Source organism: Acinonyx jubatus, chromosome A1, assembly GCF_027475565.1.
Source record: "Acinonyx jubatus isolate Ajub_Pintada_27869175 chromosome A1, VMU_Ajub_asm_v1.0, whole genome shotgun sequence".
Lineage (NCBI taxonomy): Eukaryota > Metazoa > Chordata > Mammalia > Carnivora > Felidae > Acinonyx > Acinonyx jubatus.
In genome coordinates, this window is record NC_069380.1 from 189,981,880 (window position 1) to 190,007,711 (window position 25,832).

At 46.3% G+C, this 25,832-nt stretch overlaps 1 protein-coding gene and 1 long non-coding RNA gene across 3 annotated transcripts in view; one reads left to right on the forward strand and one right to left on the reverse strand.

Moving 5' to 3' along the window:
• Positions 1-4,211, reverse strand: part of LARP1 (La ribonucleoprotein 1, translational regulator) — a 53,595-nt gene extending 49,384 nt beyond the window's left edge. Inside the window, exon 1 of one of the 2 annotated variants that reach the window (XM_053199789.1) lies at positions 3,470-4,211. In XM_053199789.1, coding sequence (XP_053055764.1) covers positions 3,470-3,911 — 442 coding nt within the window. In that variant the 5' untranslated portion in view covers positions 3,912-4,211. The remainder of the gene's footprint in view (positions 1-3,469) is intronic. The other variant, XM_027077616.2, reaches the window with a different exon arrangement.
• Positions 1,326-18,986, forward strand: LOC113604802 (uncharacterized). Its single transcript, XR_008289056.1, has 3 exons — positions 1,326-1,634; positions 7,971-8,166; positions 17,657-18,986. It is a non-coding gene; the product is annotated as an uncharacterized LOC113604802 (long non-coding RNA).
• The last annotated feature ends 6,846 nt before the right edge of the window (positions 18,987-25,832 follow it).

The following is a 25,832-nucleotide window of genomic DNA, read 5'->3' on the forward strand; positions in this document are numbered from 1 at the left end:
GAAAAAGACCACAGCACTGCTTAATTTTCTTATGACATGGAGATGAAGGTGCCACACAACCAACCCACTGATTCCCCCTGCTGGGGTGGGTAGAAGCTTGTGGTGATGACACGTTCAAGTCTCAAGCCACTGCACATGCATTAGCCACAGCAAACTTTTAGTTCAGTTATAGCCTCTCCCCACTGCCCCGAGAGCACATGGGCACTCTCCCAAAGGTAGCTTTTAACGAAAGGCAAATAAACAAATTAAAATTTATTTTTAAAACATGCATCATACCACATTCCAGAGCAAAAAGAGCCAATTCTTTGGGTCAGCAACCTTTAAGATTATCCATAATATGCCCTTTGTGTCTGAGGATAAGCAAAACTCCATTTTAAGGAGATGGGTCCCATGTATTTCACAGACTAGTGACACAATACCAGAAAAGGAAAGTACTGCATTGTCCACTGCCCTTATCTTACAGGTGGAAAAAACGGAGACCCAGAAAAAGTCCTGGAAAGCCCCATAGTCTCCCAGTCTCCCAGGCACTGGGCTACCACTACAGTGAATGATCACAACCCCAGGAAGCAAATAAATCATAATTTAATCCCTCTTATACAAATGGAGTTCAGACACATAATGGCTAAGCAACTTGCCAAGGAGGCACAACTACCAAGTGGTAGAGCTGACATTTGAGCCAATGCAGTTTTAACCCCAGAACCTTTGCTATGCATGTATCATTTCCCATCCTGCTTCTCTCATACTCAAAATTGAGTTGTGGCTAGAAGGAAAAAATTTTAAACGACTTCAAAATATTCTAGGGGAAGGAAATACAAAGAGCCAAAATGCAAATCCTGACTTGAAAACTACAAATGTAAGATGTGGAAGCTTAAACCAGAATAGAAAACAGCACAAGAAAGGGGGATATTGAAAAACATCTTTTATTACTAGTTACTGCATGTGTCCCTTAAAGAACTAAAACACTAGCATCTGAGCCAAAAGGAGGGCTAAAAATAGGCATTTGCAGCAAGCTTTGGAAGCTTTTAGCTTTGCTTATGAGGCACTCATTTCTGTAGACTCCCAAAAACATATGCATCACAGAACACACAATTTCCCCACACCACACTGTGCATTGGTGTCACATTTAAACCTGTCCAAGCTGCAAATAATATCAGGGCTGAAAAAATGGCCTTAGCAATCCATGTGGACTCCAAAGAAAGGGCCACCATCTAACCTTATCAGACAATTCAGTCACAAAATTCTCCCTCAAAAAGCACCCAAGCCCTAACAACAGAGAAGCTACTGAATTAATTGAGAGTTAGTCTGTCAAAGACTAGTCCAAAGGTTCAAAAACGGATGAGTAGACAAAACACTTTCTTGCCTTATGATTCCAGAAAAACAAGAACAGAACAAAACTCCCAGACTCAGAATTTTGCTTTGGGCACTTAAAGCAAGTTGGCTTCTCCACTCCAAGGAAAGGCAAGATGCCAGCCAAGCTGTCTTCTTCCCACGATCAATAACCCCAGTGACGCAACCTATCAAGGGCCCCTGCACTTGCACAAAATGCCAGCTCAGGCACCCAATACCACCTGATGTCATGGCTGATTTAAAACCCACAAGGCAGGTTCACCATTAGCTAAGCAGCAGCAGCCAGGGTGAGTAGCCCCATTTAAACTTCTGAAGAGTTCTCTCTCCTGGGGATGATTATACCCCTTTGAGTTTAAAGAGGGGGGAAGAACCAAAGACTGTCTTAAAAGTTGCCTTCCCTCCCACTGTGGGTGGATCGGGAGGGATATGCAAGAAAATGGGAGGTTTCAGCACTGCCCTTTGCATAAGAGGGTTCTGGAAGGGAAAGGGGGGAAGGGGAGAGGGCAGAAGGAAGAGAACACAGTTTGAGGTACTATTAGTAAACCTCAAATGTCCCCTCCTCCAAATGAAGCAACCTTAAAAGAAATAAAATTGCAACACGACATTTTCAGAATTGGCTGTTCTGGTTTCCCTAGGACTAAGGGTGATTCTAATCCCTTGAATGTGAAGGCATTAATCCCCTTCTTCAACTTTCCCCATTTTGATGGTTTAAACCAGTCAGCTTCAACCAGCGACTACAGAAGAGGAACACTGAAAAAGCAGTAACGCTACGGCCACAGGCCGTCATTATACTACAAGCGGGTTTGGACACTGGTCCACTTCAACAGGACCCAAAACAGATCCCCTGTGCCTCTCTATGCGCCGGCAAAGGGAGGCGGTAGGGCGCGCCCCCCACCCAAGCCGACGATGAGTCTCGGCAAAGGGAGGCCCAGACGAGCCTCCAAATTCTGCACCGCCTCCCCGCCCCCCCTCCCCACGCTGACACGGCTCCGCCGGGATCTCCCAAGTGGCTGGGTCCTTAGGACCGAAAATCCAAGCGGGGAGAGGGAGGGCGCGGGGAGCGCCGGCCGGCAGTCACATGCCGCTCCCCGCGCGGGGAGGCACCACGTTGTCCCGGCTGCGGAGGAATGCCGGGAAGGGGGGCCGCGCACTCACACTCGCGCACACGCACAGTCCGGGCCGCGCCGCGCCGCCGGCCCGCACCCGCCTTCCACCCCCAGCGCGGCGGCGGGCGCCGAACGCACAGGCCCAGCGGCCGCGAGCAATCCGCGGGCCGGCGGCGCGGCGCATGGCGCCCAACTGTCACCCGCCCGCCCAGCCCGGCCACTCCCTCCCCCGTCGCCACACGCCCCTCGTGTCGCCGCATGCCCCTTTCCTCGCCTCACATTTTCCACCAGCCCCTAACTGGATCCCCGCACACTCGCCATCCGGCTCCCTCTCGAGGCGGAAGGTCCCCGGGATCGGGAAGGGAAACCACCGAATTCAATGACACGTTGGGTTTCCTCTTCTCATCATTCTCCCCATAACCGACCCCTCAACCCGTCACCAATGGCGATTCTACCGCCTATAATCGTCTACCAGAGAACAAAACTTGTTAACTTTTAAATCCCGAATCCGTGTGGTCGGTATCAACTCATCACCCGGCGCTTCGCTGCCCATGACATATGCTCATTAAACATTTACAACATGGGGACGATCGCAACGCTACCAAAACGGGGAGCATGGGGCGGGGTGGGAAAAGGGGCTTCCCAAGAAGGGGTTAGGCTAGAAACCGTCCTCGACACCCAACACGCGGAGGGAGGGGGGTAGGTGGGCCCTTTTCACCGAAACCAGCGCCCACCCTCTCCTGGCGAGGTAGGCCCGGACCACGCCGTTGCCCACTAACCGCTGAGGCCCAGGCGGTGGCTGCGGGCTCCCGAGGGCTGGGCCCTCCGGCAGGGGCACCTTCCCGAGTATGTCGGGAAGGAGGGCACAGCGACCCAAGAGGCAATTAAAAAAAAAAAAAATCCCGAGTCACCACTACCAGTGGCGGACCCCCGGGCCCTAAAGGCCGCTGGGGGAGGGGACGCCCAAGTCCCCGGAAGAGGTCCCTGGACCCAGGATAGCAAACAGGGAGACCCACCTGGAGGGGACTGTCCGTTCACCGTGGCCAGGACCGGCGGCAGCGCGTTCTTAGTCCACGGGTTCACCTTGGGCGGAGGGGCCTCCACGAAGTCACGGCGACCGGCGCCCGCGGCTCCTACCGCTCCTCCGCCTGCTCCCGGCTCGCCGCCGCCGCCCTCCTCCCCGTCGCTGACGGCCAGGCCCTCGGCGCCGGGTGGCTGCGGCGGCCGCGGGCTCTCGAGCTCCAGCTGCCCGGTGCCCTCCTTGTGTGGCTTGGCGCAGGGCGGCCGAGATCTCCGGGCGCCGCCGTCCGGCTCCCCCCCGCCGACGTCGTTCGCCCCGGGTTCGCCCTTGCCCTCGGGCGGCGGCGGCGGCGGCTTCTTCCTCACTAGACCCCCGTGCTCTTCGGCCTGCAAGAGCGTGGCGCCCGCCGGCAGCAGCGGCTCCACCTGAGTGGCCATCTGCGCGCCCGCCCCCCCGGAGAAGCCGGGCGCGCCCGAGGCTGCCTCCCCCGCCTCGAACTTGGCTTTCAGGGCACCCGCGACGCCTTCCTCCGGGGCGCTGGGCCCCAGTCCCTGCGGAGAAGGGTCGGGGTTCACGCTAGGCGCGGCCCCCCTCGCGGTCGGATGCAGCCGCCGTAGATCCGAGGCCCACTGGCGGGGCGGGGGGGGGAGGAAGGCCCCCCACTCTGCGGTCCAGGCCTCCTCGGCGCGCGTCCCCCCCCGCCCGTTCCTCGCAGGGCGCCCCCACCCCGAGCCCGGCAGGCTTCTCGTCCCGTCCCTCCCTCCCCCCCGCCGCCGGGGCGGCCCGGGATTCCCGGCTCGGGGGCTGCAGCAATATGGACGGACGGGGGAGAGGCGCGGCGAGCCGAGGCGACCACGCGATCCGCGGCAGGCGGCGGGCGGGCGCGCGCCTCGCGACGCGGCGGGCGAGGGGAGGGGACGGCGCCGCGGGGACGCGCCCGCCGAGGCCGGCCCTCGGCGACGGGCGGGCGGGCGAAGGCGGCGGGAGCGCGCGCGCACAGCCTCGCGGCCCCGCCCCTCACCCCGCCCCTAGCCTCTGACTCCCCGGAGCACCTCCCGGGCTGGGGGGTGAGGGGTGCTCCGACCGGACGGGGGCGAGCACGTGCCTGATGCAATTCGGGAGGGAGGGCATTGAGGGGGGCAGGAGAGGTGGGTGGGGGAAGAGGGGGAGGTGTCTTAAAGGGCCAGCACGTCAGAGCGTTCGCAGGTGGAGCACATGGGAACGGGCCACGCGGCCGACCCGGCCTGCTCGCGCTCTTTAGGCTAAGTGCACCGAATTCGGGAGAAGGAGCCATTAACGTCATGCCGGATTTACAGAGTGAAGGAGAGGGGTGCCCATCCACTTCGAGGACGCGCCGACGCCGCCAGCTCCCTGGCGTCCCGCGGGCCTGGCCCCTCCGGGCCCGCCCGGGTGACCTTGGGCGAGTCGCCCTCACCTCTCCGGGCCGTACTGGGCTCCTCCCCGCGGCCCCGGACGGCCAGGACACTGCCCGGAGTTCGGTTCGACGCCCGGCCCCGAAGGCAGGCCCTTAACCCACGGGGACAAGAGTGCCGACGAAGTGGGAACGGAATTACCAACCCCCAACCTGGCCAGGCCCCCGAAACCGAATATTCATGGGCAGGAAATGTTTTTTTTCTAAAGAATTGCTTAGGGCGGAGTTGAACCAACGTGATAGGGACTCAGATACCTGAGATTTTATCCTGGCCCTGGCCCTGCCCCTTACCAACTCTGCAGCAGTCATTTCCTCAGTGGACCTCAGTTTCTCTATTGTAAAACGAACCAATGGTAAATGACAGTGATTTCAAACTTCAATGCACATTCAATAAATATTTACTAACCTCGTACTGTGAGAGCCTGAAGGGCTCTAGAAAAGGGAGTTTGGCAATCAGGCGAACAAGGTCTCTATCCTGGAATTTACACTCTGAGGTGGAGAAAGACAATGAACAGTGATAAATGCTTGTTTCCTTTCTATGAAGACAATAACTACTACAGTGGTTGGTTAAACTAGATCAGCTACTTCAGTATGGATGATGAGGGAAAACCTTGAATGCAGATTCCAAATGTTTTCGAATGGAATATGTCTGGGATGGGACCTTGAAACCCGCAAGTCTAACAAACCTCCTTGGATGCTTACCCATCTGGTGGTCCCACACTTCACTTGGAGAATTCCTGGTTCTGACTGGCTGTGATCCCACCACCTCAAGACATAACAGCCTGGAATGTTGGCCATCTCCAAGGCAAGGATTAGAATACATGACCTGCTGGATATGGGAAAAGGCTTATTGAAAAGCCTCTTGGAATTGCCCCAGGGGACGAGGCTGGTTGTAACCATGACTACTGGGGAGAGGTGCTGTTGGGGGATAATCTGACGTCTAGTTCCAGCTCTTCCATAACTTGCAACTCAGCCTCTGCACATTGGTCAGCATTCCAGCCTTCCATGGGCACCCCTTTCCTGGTGGTGAAATGGGGGTAAAATTATGCCTAACTTGCTTCTACCCTCTCAGCTTCTGTGAGGGGTCAAATGAGACGTTAGTCAAAGTGCATTGTAAATTATAGAGACTGAGACTGGTGCTTCAAAAGAGGTACCAAGGAAGGTAATGATCACAGGAATCTCAATGAATTTGAGCAGGATTCTTCATAATTGTATTATATATGCCCTTAATCGGAAGGTAAATTACTGTACCTTGCCACTGGAATGCACTATTTTTTATCATACTTAACTGGTATTTCCTGAAGAGGTTATTCACACTAGACCTTCTCTGAACCTTGTTAATAAAGGACATTATGGTCATTGGTCATTCTTTTCTATGTGCCTATAGTTGGAGTTGGAGGGTAGAGGCGCCCCCATGTAACTTGTGAGGGGACCAGGACTGTGTGCACAAGTATCCCATTCACACTACCCAGCCATCAGTCTGAGCTGAACAAGCACCACCAGGCCTGCTGTTTGAAGGCTGGAGGGGCACTGGGATCTGCATGCACTGGGCCTGCTCTGCCCCAGAAAGGGGCTCCTAAACACCAGTGCATCATTTTGCAAATGGGAGAACTGGGGCCAGAGACAAAATAAAAAGACTACATCTTAAACTAAGGCTGTTAGAGCTGGAAAAAGGAATCTCAAAGATTACTCAATTTCCTTGTTTTGCAGATGAGGGCAGAGAGGTTCAGAGAAGTGAAGTTATTTCAGCAAGGTCACACAGCTAGTTCATGGCAGAACCAGGTCTCACACCTGAATTTCTTGATCCTACGTCCAGTAGCCTTTTCTACATAAAATGTTGGAATTGGGATTTGAATTCAGGTTTTTATTATTTTAATTTTAATTTAATTTAATTTAATTTAATTTAATTTAATAATTTTAGAGAGAGTGTGTGAGCAAGAGAGGGGCAGAAGGAGAAAGAGAATCTTAAGCAGGTTCCATGCTGAGCATGGAGCCTGTTATGGGGCTCGATCCATGACCCTGGGACCATGACCTGAGCCGAAATCAAGAGTTGGACACTCAACTGACCAAGCCACCTAGATGCCCCTGAATTCAAGTTTTTAAAAATTCCTGACCCAATGTGGCATTCTATATTCAGTTCTAAATGTTAATAATGACCAAAATTAGTAGTTACTTTTACTGAGTAGCAACTATATGCCAGGTTCTATGAGAAATACTTGACATTCATTATCTCACTTAATTCTCACAATAACACAATGAGATAGGTGTTAATTCTGGCCACAAATAATTATTGAGTCCCTACTATGTGCCAGGCATGCCAAGGCCAGGTAGCTGTTATCTTCAATCACAAATGAAGGTGACTGAAGTTCATCAAAGAAAATAAGAAAGTTAGGTGGGTGTCTGGAGTCACAGGCAGCAGCTGAATATCAGAGTGACCTTTTTCAGGACAGTGTAACTTCCCAGACCGTATCCTTACCCCCATACCACACTGTAAGGCCTGCCTCTCTTCCTTCCATTGCAAAATTCACAAGTAATTATGGAGAACCCATCAAATACATAAGCCTAGGGAAGATCCTAAAGATATGGAATCTTGTTTCCCCCAAAAGTAAACTCTAAATGGGGGGGAGAGGGGCAAGTAATTAAGCAATAGTTCACCTCAGGCCAAAAAGGAGGTAAGACAAGATTTGCTTTGGGCAGAAAGTGACAAGAATCAAACTAACTTGTGTGGCACCCAGGGCTTCAACACCTCATGTGCTTAAAAACACAGAGACACACAGTGAGAAAATCAAACTTAAAAAATAAAAATTATGGGGGCGCCTAGGTGGCTCAGTCAGTTAAGCATCCGACTTCGGCTCAGGTCATGATCTCGCGGTCCGGGAGTTCGAGCCCCGCCTGTTTCAGATTCTGTGTCTCCCTCTCTCTCTGACCCTCCCTCATTCATGCTGTCTCTCCCTGTCTCAAAAATAAATAAACGTTAAAAAAATTTTTTTAAATAAATAAATAAATATTATAAAGTGGGTCCAAATACCTATTTGTATTTAATTATGTGCTTGTTTGCTCCCAGTGCTGACAACTTCCTGAAGACAGAAGAGGCCACATGAGGGACAGATAGCCTAGAGACCTGATTGATAAGCTGCAGACCATCTCCGGCTTTGCTGAATGACTTTGGGCAGCCTCTTTGCCTTCCCGGGCTTCCATTTCTCTCTCCACAAAATGGGAAGCATAATACCTGCCTCTCTGGCTTATCAAGGTGAAGAAAGGTACAGTTTCCATGAAACTTCATTCTTTTGGGGGAAGCATTGGTAAAAGGTGGTGAGGTTCCTTGAGTTTTATCTGTGTTAGGATGAAAAATTTTAATACACATAGATGTACGGTTTTTCTCCTCTTTCAGTTTGATATTCCAAAGGACCTTGTGTTTCTGAAAGAACTTGGGCTGTATAACTTATCTTCTGATATCAGGGGCTCCTGGGCAGGAGGCCTCTAAGCAGAAGTGGAGGAGTGGGTGGGGTCAGCAAGGGAGGGGCCTTGGCCTATACGAACAGTGCCAGCTGGGGAGTGTTTTTCCAAACTCTGAGAACTCTTGGGTTTTTTGGCACATGCCACAAAATTTATTTCACTTCATGGGAGGAGGCTCAGCCTAGATCTCTTCTTGTGAAGTAAATGCAAATGGCAATAGTTAACTGAGGTGGGATGGCGGGGGTACTGTGTGTTCCCGTAGTACCTCGTTAGCCCCCAGAGCAACACAATTTGTGTAAGTATGATTCCCATTTTACAGATGAGGAAGTAGGCTCAGAGGCAGCCAAGCCTCCCCAGGGGGTTAGTAAAAGAGGAGCATGGGTTTGTAATGAAGAAGGTCTGACAGAGAATTTAACTTCCAACACATTCACCGCTTGGATGCAGAGACAGGCCTCACCTCAGCCTCTCTCTCCTCCATTCTTCCCCCTTCCCCCAGCCCCACGCCCCTCCCTGGCATGCCTACACTCCTCAGATGGTCTCATGATGAGCTTGTCCACTGATTGTCCCCCGCCTCCCGCCTCGATGCAGCCTACCACACTGCCTGAGCCAGTTCTCTGGACTCTTTCATGAACCGAGCCCTGCCTCTGCTTAACAACTCCCATTCGTGCCCCTCCCTGTCCTGCTGCCTCTACCACACCCAATACCCCAGCAGCAGTGGACCACTCACTGTTTCTTTCCTTCCACAAATATTTATTAAGCATCCACAATGTGCCAGGTACTGCCTAGGCCCTGGACATAGAGAAGTGAGCAAGATACACAAATTCCCTGCTTTTGGGAAGCTCCTGGTTTAACACCCTGTGGCCCCCACGCTTTCCTGCCTCAATTCATGTAAATTCTTTCACTGTGACATTCCTGTTCATAGTGAAGTCCTGAGTGTGAATCCCAGCTTGACCGTCTGCTGACTTTGAACAAATATTTAACTTCTCTCTAAGCCTCAGTTTTCCCATCTGTACATTGGAGATGATAATACTACTTATCTCATAGAGCTCTGGTGATTTTTAAAGGAAATAATGTGTATAATTTAATAGGACAATGCTTGCACATAGTATGCAGTAAGTAAACATTACCTTTCGTTACTTTTATTATTGCCAGTAATGCCATTCCATTTCCATTTGTCCAGAATTCTACTTATCCTTCAAGGCTCAACACAAAATGCCAACTTTTTCACAAAATCTTATTTAATTTCCAGAACTAGAATAGATTTCTCCCCACTCTTTTTTTTAATTTTTTAATGTTTATTTAATTTTGAGAGAAAGAGAGACCACATGAGCAAGGGAGGGACAGAGAAAGACTGAGACACAGCATCAGAAGCAGGCCCCAGGCTCTGAGCTGTCAGCACAGAGCCCGACGCAGGGCTCAAACTCATGAACGACGAGATCATGACCTGAGCTGAAGTCGGACACTCAACTGACTAAGCCACCCAGGCACCCTGATTTCTCCCCAGTCTTAACTCCTAGTGGCAATTTCCCTAAAGCATATAGTATTGTTTATTTCCTTTCAGCCCTCAATTATGGTTACTTATAAGTATGTCTTATCTTCCATCTAGATTATGTTTCTTGAAGGCAGGGATTGCATCACATTGTTCTTAGTGTTTCTTATTGTAGTCATCAGTGGTGCCTTCACAGCAGGCCCTCAGTGTATTTTCTGGACAAATGAATGGATGAATGAATGAATGAACGAGTGCAGGATCGCTCCTGATCACATCAGTGTTTCAGTAACTAGAATGATACTGTCAAGGGCCAAGTGCTAACTTTCATGTATACTTAATATATAATGTAGATAATAAATGTTTAGTATAATTATATAAATTATATATATACTTTGAAATGATAAAATATAATGTGAAAATAAAATGTGCTAACTTTAGCAAACAAAGTATTTTAAGTCTAACAAAGCAAAACGCGCATATAAGCCCACAACCCAGAGGCACTCACTGGCAACGTGTTGGTGTATTTTCTTCTGGTCTTTTCTCTATGTATATTTTATCTAATTGAGGCAGTACTGCAAATTCAGCAGTTTTATTTCTTGCTTCCCTGCCTTAACACTGTATTATGAGCACTGTCCCCACATCATTTGCAAATGCCCTTCACACAGTTAGTTGTGTCATCTATTGAGCACCTATGGTTTGCTCACATCTGCCCATCTTCTGTTTGTGCCACACTGCATTTCCCAAAGGGCTTTCATGGAGACAAGACAGATGTGATTGTCTCCAATTGGCCGCTGAAGACCTGAGCCTCACAGAAGTTCAGATAAATGCTCTAGGATCCCAGGACAGCAGAATCAGGATGAGAACCCAGGTCACACCCTCTCATTCCAGACCCCTCCACCATCCCACAGGAGATACACACGCATTGGAAATGCAAACCTCCCACCACACCAGTCAGACAAACTCAGGTAACCATGTTCAATCATTCCAGTGACTGGAAACATCTCGGTTCACGGAGGCAGGTAGAAATTAGCAGCCAAAACAAAGGCAGACAGCAATTTTCCTGGCAACATGACCATAATTAGTCACAAGTACTGAGCTCCCAGAAGAGAAGGGCCCTGACTTAGGGACTAGAGTGGAAACAATAAAGGGCAAGACATGGTCTCCGCCCCAGGGAACAAAATTCTCTACACCAGCACGGTGTTCTGTTCACACACCACTTGCCTGTCCTTTGCCTATAGCACAGGGGAAAAAAGGTAAAGGGTTTGAGGTCAAAAGAATTAGGTCCAAGTTTAGGTTTGTCTACTTTCTAGCTGTGTGATGTTAGGCAAGTTACTTCACTTCTCTGAGGTTTATTGTTTCCATCTATAAAATGGTGAAAGGAAAATAGTTAGCTGATAAAATTCACTATGCTTTTGAGAACATTAAATAAACCAACATCTGTGAAAGAGTTTTATAGTCCCAGCTCTGCCACCTTTCAGCCCTGTAACCTCAGGCAAGTTCCTCCTTCACCTCTCTCTGTGTCAGTTTTCTCATCTGTAAACTGGAGATGAAAAAAACACCCCCCTTTAGGGTTATTCTGAGGATTAAGTGAGTTAACACATGCAAAGTGCTTAGAACAGTACCTCACAAATAGTACATACTGAACAAATGTTCCCTATTATTATAGCAGCATAGAATCAAGAGAATCATTCTCAAAAATCCCATAAAAAAATCAGAGCAAGTGTCTAATCTATAGATGAGGAAACCAATCCTCAGAAAGATGAGGTGTTTATCCAGAGTCCTGATGCTAATTGATGGCAGCTTCAGGACTTCTCTAGATTCCAAATGCAATGCCTTCCTTCTCCAGATAATATTCTAGCTGTTGTAAGCTGTCAGCCTTCTGGCCAATTTCAGTCCACAGGCATGTTTTGTTTGGCCCACACAGTATTCTTTTTTTAATTGAATTTAACTGTGATTAGATGGGCCCAGCACACGCTAGTGAGCCTCAGGCCCAACCCCTCCTCTGGTGTTTGTGACTCCCAGCCAACCAGCCGACTACCCTTATTTAGATCCCTGCACAGGCTGATACAATGCCAGTCACTAAACACATGGTATAGACAAGTTCTGGAAACTAAAGGGGAGGCAGAGAGGAGCACAGGCCAGAGGGACAGGGACAAAGTAGTCAGGGAAGCCTTCCTGGAGGTGGCTGTACTTGAGTTAAAGCTTAAAATTAGGGAATGGGCTTTGTCCAGTATAAACGGGGTGGGGGGGCAGATTGCTTTAGCATTTGGTGACCTTCAGGGATGTTTATGAGTTTCCCTGCCAAGGCTTCCGCAGGCCTTTCCCTTGGTCAAGAAGAGAAAAGAAATAAGCTGCCCCTTATCTCAGATGAGGCCATGCGACTCAGGAGGTCCAGAGTCAATACGCATTGTCACTGTTTTTGAGTAATTGATCTGTGTCATCACCCCTGAGTACTCAGCACCATGCAGGACACCTGGAGGGAGGTGTGATCACATGAGCTGAATGGAGTATGAAGGATGGCCCCTGCCCTCGATGATAATGATAGCAAGAATAATAATGATAACGGCAGGGTCTGTAGACAGGGGCTTTTTTTGTTCCGGGTGGCAGTTCCCAAGGGAAATTCCCGAGAATGTGAATAGATAATCCACCAAGATGGAATCTGCCATCAAACTATTTGGGAAAACATTGGGCTTACTTAAGCAATGTTAAATAAATGTTTTGCTCTGGGGTGTTTTGGGGCCTCTAGCATTCATGGTAAATCTCTCAGAAGGAGAGCATTCCCCAAACTCATGTGACACAGAGCAAATCAGAGAACCCCTTTTGAGAAACACTGACTCCCTTTCTGCTGGGGTGGTTTCAGACAAAGGGATGTAGGAAGAGGTCTGGCCCTGCTGCTATTTCTTATGGAACCTAGATAAGTCCCTTTTCTTCTCTGGACTTTAGTTTTCCCATTAAAAAAAAAAAAAAAAAAAAAAAAAGTCTGAAGGTCCTGGAAGTTTCTTCCCATCCTAGCAATCTTGATAGCAGTTTCTAATGTTTCATACCTCTATGACAAAGAGGATGAGTGCTGGTCACAGGAATGAGGTGGGAAAAGGCTGTGGCAAGCTGATGAAGCCTCCTGACTGCCTGTCCCAGTGACAGTCACTGGATCAGAGAGGTTTGCCAATTCCCACAGGGTCACACAGCACTTGAGTTTCTAGATTTGTGACACATGGTAGGAAGGGGGGAACCTCAAATAATGTGAGTGGTCTAATTACTTAATGTGGGTAAAGTGCGTAGAGATGATCCCTAGATAAAGACAAGGGAGAGCCAGGCTCATTTTGTGTGAGTAGCACTGCCTGATGCATTTTCTGCCAGCCTCCAGGGTGATGGGGCTCCCAGGGGGCCCTTCAAACAAGAAAAGCAGGAAATGTTAAGGCATGCCTGCCACTCTCCTGCAAAAGACCCTCCAGCGACTTTGTATTGCAACAAGAATAAACTCCAGACCTGTCACCTCAGCCCACAAGACCCTATGTGCTCAAGACTCTGCCCACCCCCTACACCCCCCTCTCTGCTCCTCTCCCCCTACCTGCCATGTGCCAGCTTCTTTTTTTTTTAATTTTTTTTTAACGTTTATTTATTTTTGAGACAGACAGAGACAGAGCATGAATGGGAGAGGGGCAGAGACAGAGGGAGACACAGAATTGGAAGCAGGCTCCAGGGTCTGAGCCATCAGCCCAGAGCCCGATGCGGGGCTCGAACTCACAGACCGCGAGATCATGACCTGAGCTGAAGTCGGACACTTAACCGACTGAGCCACCCAGGCGCCCCAATGCCAGCTTCTTAAACACATAGAGCTCCTTCCAGCCCGGGGGCTCTAGGGCAAAGAGTTCCCACTGCCTGGAACACATGCCCCCCCCACCCCCCCCCCCAGCACATGCACACACTCGAACACCATACTCTTCTCATCCTTCAAGCCCCAGCTTTAGAGGGCCCCTTCTCAGAGAGACCTTCCTCGATCAACTTGGCTGAAGCACTCCATGTTCTTCATAGCACAGATCACAATCTCTGATTTTATGTGTTTACCTCCTTTTGCCCATTTCCTTCACTAATGTCTGAACTCCACGGAACTGAAGCTTGTGGCTGTGTTTTCACCCTTAATTCCCAGTCCCAAGTACAGTGCTTCGCACAGTAGGCACTTAATATTTGGTTGAACGAATGCTGTGTGGCCTCTAGCAAGGTGCTTCCCTTCTCTGGGCCTCCGTCTCCCCACGTGTGAAAAGCAGTGCTTGAACGGGGTGCTGCTGGGAGCCTTTAGAGCTCTGACTACGGGTCTGTGACTAATATCTGGGCCTCGGGCCCAGGAGTGAGCCTAGTATGTTGCAGCACCGTGGCCCTGCACACAGCGCACTGGTTTAATCGGGCAGCAGACACCCTGTCATTTTGTGTTCTGCTGTCCCTCCTCCTCAGTCCCTGGGCTGGGAACCATGCTGTCAGATTTTCAGGATGATCTATGCACAGCCACCTGGGAGAGGCTGGTCAGTCTGGAAGCCTAAGGGCCAAGAGGCCTTGTCACTGTCCTGATGTCAAAGACTGCAATCTTTGGGAGTTTTCATCAAATCCTATAATCTCTGGACGTTTGGCCCGGCCCTCTGCCTCAAAGGTAACTGCCTTCTAAACTTTGCTCACTAGTGGTCATGGTCACCTGGGTTCTACTTGTAGTGCTCAGAATAGGGGCCTTGCTGGCTCTTAGGGCTGCTCATCTCACCAGTGAACAGCTTTAGGAAGTCCTTTAATCAGATGGTTGGTGGAACACGAGGCAGTGTAGCATAGGGGCAAAAAGTCTGGGCTGTAAGCCAGGGGGTTTGCAGAATCCCAGCTCTGTAACCTACTTGCTATGTGAGCCTGAGCAAGCCATGACCCCTCGCTGTGCCTCTGTTCATCTTCTGCAAAATAGGGAGAACCCTCATCAGGCTGTTGAGAAAACCATAAGCATTAATAGAGTGAAGGTGATAATGTCGGTTTCTGTTAACTGCTACCTGTGAAGTGTTCTTGTTGTTATTATTGTTTTTAGATCTTCTTGGACTCTGTTCTTTGTGTTGATCGATTTGTTTGCAAAAGAGATAGTGGGGCCCAGCCCAAACACACAGGGCTGGGAATCTAGGGGGTGGGCTCGCTGGTATCTATGAGAATATCCACTTCATTGTTCCAGGCCTCAGGACCCCACCTGAAAAAAGGAAAGAGAAAAATCCCTGTCTTGCTTCCTGTCAGAGAACTGATGTATAGATCGAATGAGAAATAAACAAGGCAGCTTTGAGAAGTAAAAAAAAAAAAAGCTCTATAGATATGAGGGATTCATCTTATTTTTTAATAAAGTTTATTGATTTATTTTGAGAGAGAGAGCAGTGGAGGGGCAGAGAGAGGGAAAGAGAGAATCCCAAGTGAGCTCTGCATTGTCAGCATGGAGCCCGATGTCGGGCTTGAACTCACCAACCAGGAGATCATGACCTGAGCTTAACCAGCTGAGCCACCGACATGCCCCTCTTATTTTATTAGAGAGCTCTTTCCTATTTTAGCAAAGGTACATTAGCTCCAAAACAGCAAAATAGCTAAACTCAACCTATTTGGCAAACAGTGTGTTTTTGATACTTGTTGTGAATTTGAAGCTAATCCCTTCAGAATCTTCTTTCGTTAATGTACCAGAGCAAACAAGTTTGAGAAGGATTTATTTATAAGCCATTTGGTACATTCCTACAGGATGTAGAGCTCGGTTTGGCTGATTTCTGGTGTCTTTGCTTATTGTTGTTATTTCTTCCCTTTTTCTTCTTCAGGGATTTGGTTGGAAGGACCCAGGTGAGGTGTGTTCATTTTGCAAATGTAGGCAGAACACAGTAGCCCTGCATAATTTCAGGAAGCCTGGTGTGATCTCTGTTCGACCCCTGTCATGCCTTGGGGGCCTACAGCATGAGGAAGCCCCTAGAATCGACCTTACTGCACAGATCAGAAACAGAGGCCCAGAGAGGGGAAGGTATTTGCCCAAAGTCACACAGCTGGTTAATGGCAGAGGCTTGACCAGGTAGCCAGGTCTCTTGACTCCAAACCCTGTACTCTTTCCAACAGTTCTATGGAGTCTTGCAGTTTCTCTAAATTAGCTTACTGTGTCTCAAAATCTTGTAATTACATAGGGGTTCACATTTGTCAAAACTCATTGAACTGGGGGAGGCTGGCTGGCTCAGTCAGTGGAACATGGGACTCTGGATCTCAGGGTTGTGGGGACCCATGTTGGGTGTAGGGATTATTTATAAATAAAATCTTTTAAAAAAAGAAAAGAAAAAGAAGAAAACCTCTCATTGAATTATATACTTAAAATCTGGACAGTATATTGTTTTAAACTTAACTCACGTTTTTAAAACAATAAAATGGTGAGGTGCCTGAGTGGCTCAGTTTGTTGGGCGGCTGACTTCAGATCTCGCAGTTTGTGAGTTCTAGCCCTGCATCGGGCTCTGTGCTGACAGCTCAGAGCCTGAAGCCTTCTTTGGATTCTGCTGTCTACCTCTCTCTCTGACCCTCCCGCTCACACTCTGTGTCTTTCTCTCAAAAATAAATTGACATTAAAACATTTTTTAAATAAAAAAAATGATAAAATGGTGTGGCAGAGTCCTATTTAATGAAGGAGGCAGTGTCTAAGGCCAGCATTAAGGCAGAAATAATGTAAAATGTAAAGGACTCAAGAAAAGCCCTTAGGAAGGCAGCATGTCAGAGCCAACATGGTCTCTCAGCTGTTTCTGTGGGCATTGCAACAGCCTGCTGCTTCTTCAGAAGGTCCAGATTAGATTGTGGCTGGCATGTAGGGCTCAGGTTGTGAGAGAAAGAATGTATCTCTACAAAAAGATGATACTCAGCCTGGTGAGAGGCACATGTGGAGACCAAGACTGCTAAGGGAGGGGTGCCTTTGTGGCTCAGTCAACTGAGCAGCGACCTCTTGTTTCATGGTTCATGGGATCGAGCCCCATGTCAGGCTTTGAGCTGACAGCAAGGAACTTGTTTGGGATTCTCCCTCTCCTTCTCTCTCTCTGCCCACCCCCCCCTCCCCTCCCCCCGCTCACACACGTGCACACTCAGGAGTGGTCTCTCTCTCTCTCTTTCTCAAAAATAAATAAACATTAAAAAAAAAAAGAAAAAAAAGACTGCTAAGGGAATGGTGGTTTATGGTACCACATCTCATACACACACACAGATCTCCCCGAGCAGGTGCCAGAGAAGGTTAAGGGAAGGCCTGGATCTGGGGACAAGGATCTGAGGGTTCCTGGAACCCAGCATGTGACTTAAGTCAGGGGGATTTCAGCCTCTAAGGGGGAGGGCTGAGGGGAAGGGGTTGGAGCAGGGCTGGGAAGCCGAACGATGGAGAACCCTTCATTCAAGATGAGAGGGCAGTGGTGGGGAACTGAGGAGATAAACAGGGAAGGAGGAGATAAACAGCTGGAAGACATCAAAGAGAGAGACGTTTGAAGGCAGCTTAAATTTTCAGCAGATATTAAGTACATAGGGTTGTGACCTTCTACAGCATCACAAAACTAATAAGCATCCTTTAATACGTAAACACTGTAAAGTCTGGAGTGATGGAGGTGGAGGATGTTAATCCACAAAGCATAATATGTTTAATGAGATTAGATTTGATAAGTTTCAGAACAGTTTGTTAGTTGCTTATATATAAAAAGGAAGATTCCACACTTCTCAATGTCAAAGAGTTTGTTCTTTTGAAGACTTTAAACATTTTCCCTAGAATTGTATTAAAACAATACATTTGTTCATCTCACACCCCTTAGGATGGCTACTATCAAAAAAGGATGGAAGGAAGGAAGGAAGGAAGGAAGGAAGGAAGGAAGGAAGGAAGGAAGGAAAACAAGTGTCGGTGAAGGTGTGGAGAAACTGAAACCCTTGTACACTGCTGGTGGGAATGTGAAATAGTTCACTTACTATTATTAATTTCAAAAAATTAAAAATAGAACTACTATATGATCCAGCAATCCTACTTTTGTGTATATATTCCCAAAGGAATTGAAAGCAGGGTCTCAAAGAGATATTTATACACACACACACACACACACACACACACATATATATATACACCATGGGTATATACACCCATGGCCATAGCAGCATTATTCAAAATAGCCAAGAAGTGGAAACAACCCACATGTCCATCAATGGATGAATGGATAAACAAATGTGATGTTTACCTACAAAAGAATATTATTCAGCCTTAAAAAGGGAGACAATTCTGGGGCGCCTGAGTGGCTTGGTCAGTTAAGCGTCCAACTTCGGCTCAGGTCATGATCTCACGGTTCGTGAGTTCGGGCCCCAAGTCAAGCTCTGTGCTGACAGCTCGGAGTCTGGAGCCTGATTCAGATTCTGTGTCTCTCTCACTGTCTGCCCCTCCCCCGCTCCTGCTCTGTCTCTTTCTCAAAAATAAACATTAAAAAAAATTTTTTAAAAAGAAATTCTGCCACATGCTACAACATGGATGCACCTTGAAGTCACTATGCTACATGAAGTAAGCCAGGCACCAAACAACAGATACTGTGTGATACCGCTTATAATGAGGCATCTAAACTAGTCAAAGTCTATCAAATCCATTGGCTGGCTCAGTCAACAGAGCATGCAATTCCCGACCTCGGGGTTTTACATTAAAAAAAAATAATGAGGTAGTCAACAGAAAGTAGAATGGTGGTTACCAGGGACTGGGGAAAAACAGGGAGGGGGGAGCTATTTCATGGGCATAGAGTTTTAGATTTGCGAAATGGAAAAGCTCTGGAGATGTGTTTTACAACAATATCAATAGATGTATAACACTACTGAACTGGACACTTCAAAGTGGTAAATTTTATGTTAGATGTTTTTTTATTACAACAACAAAAAACAAACAAGAAACCGATACATTTGCCTGTAGACCTTCCTTTACTCACTGAAAAATAGTGGTTATAAAACAGCCTGTTCAGTATGATCCTATTTTTGTCAAATATCCTTTTCCACTTTAATATATACATTATCATTAGAATACACACTGGAAGATGAACAATAGGCTATTTCTGAGTCCTGATTTTGTTTTTTCTACCATTTGTATTTTCTAACTTTTTTTAAAAATTTTTTAAATGTTTATTTATTTTTGAGAGAGAGACAGAGTGCAAGCAGGGGAGGAGCAGAGAGAGAGGGAGACAGAATCCGAAGCAGGCTCCAGGCTCCAAGCTATGAGCACGGAGCCTGATGTGGGGCTCGAACTCACTAACTGTGAGATCATGACCTGAGCCGAAGTCAGACACTTAACTGACTGAGCCACCCAGGCGCCCCTCTAACTTTTTTTGAAAGGAAGCGTTATATTATTTATTAAAACAATAATGAAAGCTTCATCCCATTCCAGTCCCTCTGTTTATCCACAAAATTTACAAAAGTGGAACTCACGTTTCTGAGGTTTTATTGTATATATAATTAGAAATCACTGCTAATAATTAATTTTAAGATAATAATAGCAATAGTGATATTTTCTATGTAGGGGAAGCTTAATCTGTGCTTTTTATGAATTATTCTATACAATAACTCTTCGAAATAGGTACCACTATTAAACCCATTCTGCAGATGAGGAAACAGAGTTAAGTAGCTGGTACAAACTCATTTATAAATGTCAGGGCTGTGTTGAAACCCACAGCAGTCTGCTTCCAAAGCCCGTGTTTCTGACAGCCTGGGTATTCTGCTAGACCCACATGATGTACTAACCTGTCATCCTGTGCATGGGCCCCTTCAGCAGCCATGAACATATAATTTATGTGTTAAATTGTTCAGTCAGCACCCCTACCACTCTCCTGATGGTTGTAGGATATTTGTTTCACAGATAAGACAAAGGTCGACCTCCCTCCAGAATTTCCAGGCCACATTATGTTCCAGATGGGTCCAGACAGAGCCAATCCTGGGGATTCTGAGTGGTTTGGGATTGTGGGACTATATCCAGGGCATTCACCTTATCCACTTAGATACTAACTCCACTGCCCACTACAACCAAGAAGGACACACACCCACCTCCCAGGGCCATCTCCAACCTGAGGGGAGGGCAATGGGCAGACAGGAAAGGCTGTCAAATATGGTAACTGTAATAATATAATTTATCTCAAAAGAATGATTGTGATTATGTAATTAACACTTTTTATTCAAACATTTTCATCTCTAAGGATCTCTGAGAGTCTTACAGATTGTTTAAATATATATCACATACATTACTGGAGAAAAGTCTATGGTTTTAGAAGATAATTAAAATTCCTTTGCCTTTGGAATCAAGAGAATTGCCTATGGGAACAATATGATGCCCACCAGACACACGAACAGATCTAAACCCAGGAACTGTGAACACAGGGCTAGAAAGGATCTTGAAGAGCCATTTTTTTTAAAAGGACAAATAAATATGTAATAAACATATTGGTACTAACCAATTTAAAACCCCCTGCTCATGGCAGAAATTATTAATCAATGACAGCATTCTTTCTCACTAAGCCTGGACTTATCCTCAGAATCGTTTTCAACATAGCATTCTAGGCAGCTACCACCACCTAATCAGTGTCACACCTTATTTGCCATCCCGGAAATTAGTTCACTCTCATCCCTCCAATCTGATAGAGAGGGGACTGGAGTTCAGAGAGGTAAATTAACTTGCTCAAAGCTACACAGCCGGTAATGCAAAGCTGAGGTTTCCAAATTTTCGCTTTTTTCTTAACCTCCCACCCCTGCCTTTTTGCTCTGTTCAAAATATAGTTGGTAGATTGTATGTTGTGCAGCAGATTCCTCTTTCTTGGATGACCTGTGTAGAATGCCCCTACCAATGATTTGCTGAGCGACACCAGGCCTATTGCTTAAAATCTTTGTGTGTTGGGTGTTTTCAAGTTGAAAAGGGAGACAGCAATCTGGATTCATGTTCCTGCCTCTTCTACTGGCACGCTGGTGTGCTCTTTTGAGGAATGTGAGCCGTTGCTAAAATTTCTCTGACTGTAGGGAAAGGGTCAGATATTTTGAGAGCACCTTCCCTAGGCAAGGTAATGTGCTCCTGCTGTGATGTGGTTTTGCTCCAGAGAGTATAAAAATGAAGTAGGACATGGGCTAGCTATAGTCATCTGGCCATGGTAAGGCAACTTGGAAGGAGGTGGCATTTGAGCAAGACTTCGGAGATCAAATGGACTGAATGTTTCTTTAATTAAAAAAGTAATACATGGTCATTACACAATTATTGGAAAAGACAGAATGTCAAGAGGCAAAATCACTCCTGTTCCCTTTACCCATAAGCTATGTCAACATTTTGTTTTATTTTTCTCTTCTTGTATCTTTATTCTATGCACAGATATTTGGTTTTTTTCTCCGCTCACATGGTTGTTGATCTGTGTGTGTCATTTATATTTTGATTTTTAGAAGTTTTAATATACTATGAGAGTGCCCCACAACCCAGTAGTTCTACTAAGAATAACCAACAGAAATGTATACGTCCATATGTTCACCCAAAGGCATTGTGCAAGCATCATTTTCCAACATAGCCCCAAACTGGAAACAACCTGCGTATTTATCAATAGAATGGACCAATAAATTATGCTGAATTCCCCAAAATGGAAAGTATACAGTGATGAAAATGAACTGTCACTACACACAACAACATGGATACATCCACAAACATAATGTTGAGCAGAAGAAGCTGGACACAAGAGAGACACAATGACCCACTGATACAAAGTGCAAAACCAGGCAAAACTAACCATGGTGTAAGCCATCAGAACACTGTTTACGCTTGGGGGCAGGGCTAGTGAGTGGAAGGGACCATAGCGGGAGGCATCTCTCTGCAGGTAACACAGTATAAGCTCCTGGCGAAATGTATCAAGCTGTACATTTATTACTGTGTACTTTTCTACATATGTGCTATACATCAATAAAACATTAATTAATGAAGTGGTTGTAGGCAAATAAATCCGTCAGGTAGAGAGGGCCGAGGATGTCACTTTGAGCAGAGGAAATAGCACAAAGAAAGTTGCAAGAGTGGGAAGTGGAAAACAAGGCAGCTTTCTTGCAACATTGGTATTACAATATTTTGAATAAGCGAATGATCCCAAAACTTAGGCATTAAAAACAATCACACTTATTTGCTCATAATTCTGAAAGTTGGTGGTTTGGGTTGGGCTTAGCTAGATAGTGCCATCTTTTCTAAGGTCACTGAAGAGATTGTAGTCAGAGAGATTGACTTGGGCTATATAGCCCAAGATGGCCTGTGCACTTCACCCTTTTTGCCTGCTCAGGGAAAACGAATCTGGGCCCTTAAATATCTGTTTATTTTGCCAGCTGGCGGGATGCTCAGTTTTGACAGTAGAGGGTGCTGGGGAGATATTAGAGTAAGAAAGTGTTTTGCTTCCTGGTTTTAGTTGCCAGCTCACCACCCTCCCTGAGGCACGTGTGGGTCTCCCATGCCCAGCTCCTGCCGGGCATGGCTTCTCCAGCATCAGGCTCCGAGAGTGCACATGGCCAGCAGTACCTGGCAGCCCAAGGCTTCCCCAGGAATCTCTCTTAAGTGATTTTGTATCAAAGTGTCTTTGATGAGACATTTCCCTATGAATGGCTTTTCTGAAACCCAACAGGACACAATTTCAGCAACTTTAAAAGAATGATTTCTGCCATGTCCACTGGCCTGGTGTGGTACCACAGTGACTTATCTGCCATTGTGTGGGCCACAGCCATGTCCTCTGCAATGAGATCTGGATTTTGGCCTTGGGGAGGCTCTTCTTCAGGTGCTCTATGTCCACCCGAGGGACAGTGGCTGCTTCTTATATTTGCTATTGTTGTAGAAATTCTTTAGAGTTCTCTTTACTTCTTATTAATCAGTCCCTTGTTACTCCAGCCCCCTGTTATAATTAATAATTCTTTATTTTTTAATTTTTTTAACATTCATTCCTGAGAGACAGAGCGTGAATGGGGGAAGGGCAGAGAGAGAGGGAGACACAGAATCTGAAGCAGAATCCAGGCTCTGAGCTGTCAGCACAGAGCCCAACGTGGGGCTCAAACCCTCCAACTGTAAGATTGGTTTTTGATGCTGGCTATTGTCTGTGGCTTTCTCTCCAAATGTCTCCAGCAGGATAGTCTTGATTTTTTTTTTTTTAACATGGCAGCTGGGTTCCAAAAGGTGAATGCTGAAAATGTAAGGACTCTGGAGGCCAAGGCTCAGATGTCCCATAACATCACTTTAACTGATACCTATCAGTCAAAATAAGCCATAGAGCAAGCCTAGATTCAAAAGGAGGAAAAATAAACTCTATCTCTTGATCAGAAAAGTGGCAAAGTCACATTGCAAATGGGCACGGGCACAGGAATGGGAGGAACATGGCAGCCATCATTGCAAACAACCTACCATAGTTCAACAGCATCAGAAACAGCAGAATACTTCTTGAAAGTCTATTCCTTGACTCTACTCCAGAGCTGCCAAATCCAAATATCTGGGGTGGGATTTGGCAGTCTAAAATTTTAACACCCTTCCTCTCCCAGCCCCCAGGCCAGGTTATTCATACCCACAATAAAACTTGAGAACCATTCATTTATGCTCATACAGTATCTGTTCTCATTCATCACTTTAAAGATGTTATTCCATTGCCTCCTGGCTTCCATTAGTTCTGTTGAGAATCTGTCAATTTCATTATTGCTACCTTCAAGATATCCCCCTTATTTTTTTTTTTCAGCATTTATACCATAGTAGACCCTAGTTCAGTTTTCTCTTTATTTATTCTGCTTGGGGTTTAAAGTGATTCTTAAACCTGTGGCTTGATGTGTTTCAGCAGGTTTGGAAAATTACTGACCATCAAAACATATTGTTTTCAGTATCACTTCATTTCTCTTTGGGTCTCTCTTCTCCCTCCCTTCACTTCCTTCCATCTTCCTCCTTTTTTTTCCTACTCCTCTTTTTCTCCCACTCTCCTTTGGGACTTCAATTACACATATTTAGACATTTTCACCATGTTTTATATGACTCTCTTCTGTATTACATGTGCTGTAGTCTGGGTACTTTCTACTGACTTGTCTTTCAGTTCACTAATTTTATCTTCAGCTGTGCTAATATACTTTGCTGTTATATCCATCTTTTAAAAATAGACTTTTAAAAAATTTATTTATTTATTTTGAGAGTGAGAGAGAGAGGTGGGGGTAGAGGCAAAGAAGGGGTGAGACAGAGAATCCCAAGCAGGTTCCATTCTGTCAGTACAGAGCCCAATGCAGGGCTCAATCCCATGAACCATGAAATCATAACCTGAGTCAAAATCAAGAGTCAGATGCTCAACTGACTGAGCCACCCCGACACCCCTCCATCTATTAGTTTCTTAAAAAATTATTTTTTAATGTTTATTTATTTTTGAGAGAGAGAGAGAGAGACAGAGCACAATCAGGGAAGGGGCAGAGAGAGAGAGGGAGACACAGAATCCAAAGCAGGCTCCAGTCTCTGAGCTGTTGGCACAGAGCACATTGTGGGGCTTGAACTCACAAACTATGAGATCATGACCTGAGCTGAAGTCAGATGCCTAACCGACTGAGCTACCCAGGCACCCCTTGGCTTCTTAATTTCAGTTACTGTATTTCAGGCTTAGAATTTTCATCTGAATTTCCTTGGTAGATTCTAGTTCTCTGCTGAAATTCTCCATCCTGTCAATTAATTTCTTGAATATGTAAGTCACATGTTTTAAAGTCCATGTCTTACAATGCCAACAGCTGAATCTTCTGTGGACCTATTTCTATTATCTACTTTTAGTCTTGGTTTTCAGCCGTTTAGTCTTGCCTACTGAGATGTCAGGTGATTTTTTTATTGAATGCTAGATATTGTGTGTGAAAAAACTATAGGAAAATTTGAGACCCCAAATGGTATTATCTTCCTTCAGAGAATTTTTTACCTTTACTTTTGGCAAGCAAGGGTCTTGCAGGTCTTGTAAGGGGTTTAATTGATTATATGCTAGTCTTCAGTTTTGTGGAGCTAGTCTATTTCTGATTCGCCTCTATTCCTAGGGTAGAATCTTTGTGGGATTCCATTTGAAAGCTTGGGGTGTTTATTAGGGACAATCCTACTTGGTAGACCCTGAAATCCATTTTTTTATATCTCAGCTTCATAACACCTTCAGATTTTCAGTCTCTGCTTACCTTCTTAATCATCTTGAGAAATGGCATATGCCTTGAAGGGCAAAGTAGCAGCTGAATATGGGCCTTACCTCCCTGCATTTCTCTTATCTCTGGAATCTTGAGCCCTCAGGTCCATGTTGCTTTGGTAACACTCTAATACCTTCAAATACACACACACACACACACACACACACACACATTTATTTTGTCCACCTCTTTTAACAATTCTCAGTGGGAAGGTTGGTCTTCAATAAGCTATTCCATTATTGTTGGAAATACAAAACCCTTGCTCATCTAACATTTATGTTATATTTTTAAGTGGACAAAAACCATACCTTACCCCTCTCCATAGTGCCAGGGCCCCCTTGCTTTAAGTTCTTAATAGCACCATTTGAACAAATGGATAACAGTTATATATTGCTTTTACTTATGTAATTTTAACCTGTAGACAGAAAAGAAATGACCCTTCTATAGTCCTAGGTATTGGACCCAGAGAAGACTTGCCCAAAGGTTCCCTGACTAAGGTCTACTAAGAAGTGAGTGGCCTACCTGGGTCTTGAATACAGAACCAGAACAGTGCTTTCCCCCACTCTACCAGATTGTTCTGTAATGTGATGGTCAAGACCATCATGAGTTTGGGTGTCAAATAGACCAGAGTTTAAATCCTGGTTCTGCCACTTACCAACTCTCTGGCCTTGGCCAAGTTACATGAACTCTTGGAGCTTTAGATTCCTCATATGGTAAAGTAGAGATGATAATAGGAGCTACTCAAGAAAGTGCTACTGTGAAAATTAAAGTGAGCCAATGTGTATAAAGTACTTGGCAGGGTCACTGGGT